Source organism: Astyanax mexicanus, chromosome 11 (assembly GCF_023375975.1).
Source record: "Astyanax mexicanus isolate ESR-SI-001 chromosome 11, AstMex3_surface, whole genome shotgun sequence".
Lineage (NCBI taxonomy): Eukaryota > Metazoa > Chordata > Actinopteri > Characiformes > Acestrorhamphidae > Astyanax > Astyanax mexicanus.
Window position 1 is genome coordinate 17761285 of NC_064418.1, and position 6000 is coordinate 17767284.

Genomic DNA, 6000 nt, shown 5'->3' on the forward strand with positions numbered 1-6000 from the left:
TCAATATATAAAAATGTTTGGACCAGGGGTCCATCTCTAAGACCTCTCTCTTTGATCATTGGACGCCTGCCTGCTTCCCTGTGTTCAGGTGTGGGTTCAGATTTCTGCCAAAAGCCCATCGTCTGCGGAGAGCGGGGCTTAGGGTGGGCTGAGCAGCCGTCGTAATGCAGAGCGCTCTAACGCAACACTTGAGGGAGGCGGTCTCGGTTTCTTGGCGGAGGGTCTGAGCTGACTCCACATTTCGCTGCTCGGCTCCTGGGAGGCAGCGGCTTTTCATCTCCGCACAATGCCGAAAAAGCCCCGAAGACAGCCGCGGCAACAACAAGCAGCCGAGTGATTAATTACGGCCGGCGTGGCCCAGGAGAGCCCGCTCACGTCGAGCTTTTGTGTTCCCTGGTTTTATCTAGGGGCTTGTGAAGTATAAAATATAAGTGCACCAAAGCACAAAGTTGGTCTTCTTTAATTCAGGCAGTGATTGGAGGATTTTCTAATTACATCTTCATACGAGCTACTGTATGAATAGTGTAGATGTGTATGGAGTGAATCCTGTTTTAATTCAGCGTGGAGTTATATTTGAGGCAGATTCGAGGTTCTGGGAGACAAAACAATGGGTTGGAAATAGTTCTTCCTCTTTCTTTTTCTTTTTTTTCTTTTCTTTCCTCATCTCCACACAGTGCATGCACATGCAGTATGAATTATGCATGAGGCACTATTTAATATTCAGATATTCCAGGGCATCTAAATACCGGATTCCTTTTTTTTCCTTTTTCGACAAGAGCGGAACTTTTATTATATGTGTGGAAACATAAAAACTTTTGAAATGCAAATTTCCACTCTCATCCCTCGTTACTCAATTCTGCTGATTGGCCTTTCAGGCTGAATTTCGCACCACCTCACATTCCAGCACCCACACACGTCCGTTAAACGGCACAAGCATGGAATCTCTTTTTTCCGTTACTAATACAGATAACAGTCCCAACACGCTCGATGGTTTGTAACCCTAATGGCCTCAAAACGCAGAGGCAATTTTTCTCACATGACTTGACATTGGTTCTGAGTAAAATGTCACTGCTGTTCTACACTCACCCGCACAGACAAGGGCACAAGGGAACTCTGAACAAAGAGCTGTAGGACACGCCGCCGCCGCCACAGCCTGCGACTCGTCAGACGTCCTGACAGTTCTCTCAGTATCCCGGCTAATTAATCACGCTAATTCTCTCGTGTTTGGAGCATCACCCTCTTCTCCACTAAACTGACTGATCTTTAGACTGTTTAACATCATCGCAGGACGGTTTAAAAGCACATGCAGAAACGTTTCCTCAAGCTGCGCTACCCTTTAAATATTCATCACTCTACATGTCTTTACTGAGTGCAGTGACTCTATTGTACTAATTACAATGAGGGATTGGGTTCATGTACTCAGTTCATCAGCCGGAGGGTCCCATCATCACAGGAGACGTCTCTGCAGGCAATAAAAAAAAAAAGCATTGTACAAATAGTAATATTTCAGCAATGTTCTAAAAATACCCTGTTAAAAAAAACAGCATGATTAAAGTTTGAGTGCTGGTACGACTGGATCAGCACAGCAGTGCTGCTGGAGGTTTTAAACACCTTAGTTTTGTGTTGGACTGTGTTCCTCTTGCAGTGTCCTGTAGTGTCCAAAAGTAGGGCTTCTGGGAGTTTAAATCCTATGAACCAATTGATTTGTAGAAATCTTTGATTTGATCTGCTTTGTTGCTTTGTTGATTTGATTTGAGATGCTCGAATCATCATCACCCACCACAGTGACATCTGGTGGGCAGTTGGGCACTTTTGACATGTTTGGCATTCTTCCCTTCAAGTACAAAATAATCTAAACAGCAGCTCTAGGTGTGATTATGAGCAATAAATAATAAAGCAATGCAGCGTGTGCAATTTTTTGCAATGTTGTGTGTCAAGTTGATAAACAGTTTTGAGATCAGATTTTTTTAAACTTTCATTTAGAAACATGGGGGCAAAGATCTGGTCTCAGATCAGCTGCTTAACATCTCTAACATTGGGTATTTTATGCAAGACACCCCCTCACACATCCCCCAAATCAGTGCAGTGTTCTTTAGCTTCTAATAGACATGGTAAAAGTCACGAGATACAATACTTCATACTATCCCAGTTAATTTTGTATATTAGTTTATTAGGTCACTGTAATCAGAAATTGTGTTTCTTCTGTACATTTTTAAATCTCCAAATAACACACTATTAAAGAGGTTCTAGACTCTAGACTCTAATATGTAGCACTCTCATGCAGGAGTCACTGGAACCAGATTATTAGTGTTATTCACTTCATCTGTCAGTGTTATTAAAGAATAAATCAATTCATAAATTATCCAGTAATATTCTTAATCTAATCCATTCTTTTTATGCTTGCAAAATTATGAAAATTTGCTGTTTGATTCACGGGGGCATACTTTATCATACTCTAGACTTCATTAACTATCTTTCCATCATTATACATTCTGTGTACAGCTGAAGATTTTCAGAAAAATAATAAGCACAGCATCAACCACGCTGAATCACATGTAGACTCACTCAGACATTACCCTGACTCTGTACCAGACTAGAAGTCTGAGTAATATTCAATACAACTGATCCAACTTTCTGCACTGTTGTGTTAATGTCTATAAAGGGGGGCTTTAGTGAATTGTCTGAGTTTGTAAAGCTGACAAACAATGCCCTGCTCTTCCGTCTGTCTTGTAGATTTGGCTGAAACCCTTGAGAAAGCAGGACGTACCCCAGCGCCTCTGCTACCTCTGTCCTGTCTACAAGACCAGCGAGCGCCGCGGCACCCTGTCCACCACGGGTCACTCCACCAACTACGTCATCGCCATGACCCTCAACTCAGACATCTCTCCCGAGCACTGGATCCGCCGCGGCGTCGCCCTGCTGTGCCAGCTCAACTCCTGAGCACACAGGATTATACTATAATCAACATACACACATCCTTATACTATAATCATCAATATTCTCACTTATACACTATTTTACTGTACCTTCCAGCTGTGTAATTTAAATAAGGCTGGGGAATGGGGTTTAAAGTTAAGTTCTAAATGATCAATTCTTTTACAGGAAATCAAACATTTAACAGAATGAAGAATATATTGAGTTTGTTTCAATGAGAAAGAAAAATAAAAAATGACTGAGAAACTCAGTGCTCAATAAATGCTAAATTGTCTTCAAGGACTTTTTTGTACATAATGTTTTAATTTCATCTAAGACCTCCCAGCCCAAAATGTGACAAATATGACAAATTCCATATCGACTCATATTAATCACTCAAACACAGAACGAGCTGTTCTCAAACTTTATTTTCCTCTCGACAGGGGAATGCACACAGACGATCAGCGAGGATGGCAAATGCAGTGAGAACATTTATACACTCAGCTGTACTCAACAGAAGAATCATAAAGAAAAATTAAAAAGACCAAAGCAAAAACAGAACCTTCACATTTTATATTTTTCTTTTTTACTTTATATTCGCCAGAGCCGTGAGGGGTGAACAAACATTTTTGGTCGAACACGAATCAGAGCTGCCAGATGCTGACTGAAAAATCTGAATCAGGGTACGAAGCAGCGAGTGATTTTTTATTTTTTTTTGCAGTAATCGGATAACGAGGTGCATCAACAATTCGATCAACACATTTACATGAATTTAGGGAATCAGATCATGAAAAATACTCAAGAATTCACCTTTAAGGCTTCAGCATAGTTTTTGCAGAGATATTATTTTACAATATTTATGCATTGAGAATCTGATTACTGAATCAGATTCCCTAATCAGATATTCAGACCTTAAGGCCGATCTAAAAAAAAATCAGAGTATACTGTTTTTCATGTCTACCTAAATAATAATCAGATAACTGCAGTAATCGAATTATTACAAGTAAACACTATGTATAACTCTACAATGGTATAAAAAAGGTTTGGGCACCCCTGATCATTTTCATGATTTTCCTTTATAAAATCATTGATCGTTCGGATCAGCAATTTCAGTAAAAAAAACATCATATAGCAGATAAACATAGTGAAATATGAGAAGTGAAATGAAGTTGATAGGATTTACAGAAAGTGTGCAATAACTCTTTAAACAAAATTAAACAAGTGCATAAATTTGGGCTCCCTTGACGTTTTATTGATTTAACACAAATTTTTGGAACACAAAGATTGTTAAACATCATGGTTTAGGGGAAGGATACAAAAAGCTCAAATCTCAGAGATTTCAGCTGTCAGTTCCCACTGTGAGGAACATAGTGAAGAAATGGAAGAACACAGGCACGGTTCTAGTTAAGGCCTAAAATGACAGGCAAAGAAAAATCTCAGCTAAGCAGAGGAGAAGATAGTAAGTACGGTCATAGTCAACCCACAGAGCAGCTCCAAACACCTACAACATCATCTTGCTGCAGTTGGAGTCACTGTGCATTGTTTACTGTGCACTAACTATTCAGCACACTTTACACAAGGAGAGTCTGTATGGGAGAGAAATGCAGAAGAAGCCTTTTCTGTGCAAACGCTTGAGGTATGCTAAAGCTAAAGCACATTTGGACAAGCCAGCTTCATTTTGGGAAAAAAATTGGTGGTGGTTCATCATGCCGTGGGGCTGAGTGATCAGTGCAGGTACTGGGAATCTTGTTAAAGTTGAGGATCACATGGATTTCAGTCAATATCAGCAGATTTTTGAGAAAAATGTTCAAGTATTCGTGAGAAAGCTAAAGTTGAGCCAGAGCTGGATCCTTCAACAAGACAACGACCCTAAACACTAAACTCTGCTCAACATCTACTAAAGCGTTCATGCAGAGGAACAAGTACAACGTTCTGGAATGATCATCTCCGTCCCCAGACCTGAATATTATTGAAAATTTGTGGTGTGCTTTAAAGCGGGCTGTTGATGATCAGAAACCATCAAACCTGACTGAACTGAAGATGTTTAGTAAAGAAGAATGATCCAAAATACCTTTAGCCAGACTCTCATTGGAAGCTATAGGAAGAGTTTAGAGGCTGTTATAAGGAGGACTACTAAATATTGATGTAATTTTCTGTTGGGATGCCCAAATTTATACACCTGACTAATTTTGTTTAAATATTTTTTGCACACTTTCTGTAAATCCTATAAACTTCATTTCACTTCTCAAATATATGATCTACTCATACCACGGTAATCTGGATCTTAAGTTTGTTTGTAAATGTCCATCATTATCAGACAGCCCAGCTCAATTTGTTTTTCCAATGTTATAACTTATACAAAAAGTACAAATAAAACAGGGAAAAAAAGGAAAATCAAATTAATCAAATAAAATAATTGTTCCATTTACGTCATGCCTCATGCATGTATGGATTTGATCAAATGCACCACACTTATAAACACAACGGAAATCATGATGATATTGATGTTCCCGCAATATGATAAGCTGACACGTCTCACAGTGACAGGATGAGCGTGAATAAGGACACACGCATCCGCCCAGAGACGGTCAGTGGAATGTCTGGAGTGAAGAGTGGAGTCAAGTCGAGGGGGAGGGGCTATGGAGACAAAAAAAATAATAATAAAAAAAAGGGGTGGGGCAAATGTGCAGAACATGTCGGGGTAACGTTATTAACAGTGTCAATGGTCTGATGTTTTTCAGGTTACATCAAAAATCATGCAATTTCAAAGCCAATGGTCACATACAGAGTTCTTAATAAGCTCCGCCTCCCAGTGAGGCCTCAGATTGTCAGAAAAAAAGAAAAAGAAAGGAAAAATGCTCTCAGGCTCCCAATTTTTTATTTTTTATTTTTTGCTTTTAAAGCTGTGGACCGAAGAATCAGGGGCCGACTGTGGGGCTGCACGATATTTGAAAAAAAAAAAAAAAAAGAATTTATTCAGTACTGAAGTCATCCAGACTATAAAAGGACACGAAGAATCATGTAGTAACTTAAAAGTTTTAAACAAACGAAAAACCCTGGGAGAACCATTTAGATGGCTCTTATATG

General features: G+C 39.5%; 1 protein-coding gene across 2 annotated transcripts in view; it reads left to right on the forward strand.

The window, feature by feature from the left end:
- dnah7 (dynein, axonemal, heavy chain 7) overlaps positions 1–3216 on the forward strand; it is a 234257-nt gene extending 231041 nt beyond the window's left edge. For both annotated transcript variants that reach the window (XM_022680457.2, XM_049485303.1), the window contains exon 65: positions 2734–3216. In XM_022680457.2, coding sequence (XP_022536178.2) covers positions 2734–2940 — 207 coding nt within the window. In that variant the 3' untranslated portion in view covers positions 2941–3216. The remainder of the gene's footprint in view (positions 1–2733) is intronic.
- Positions 3217–6000: the final 2784 nt, after the last annotated feature.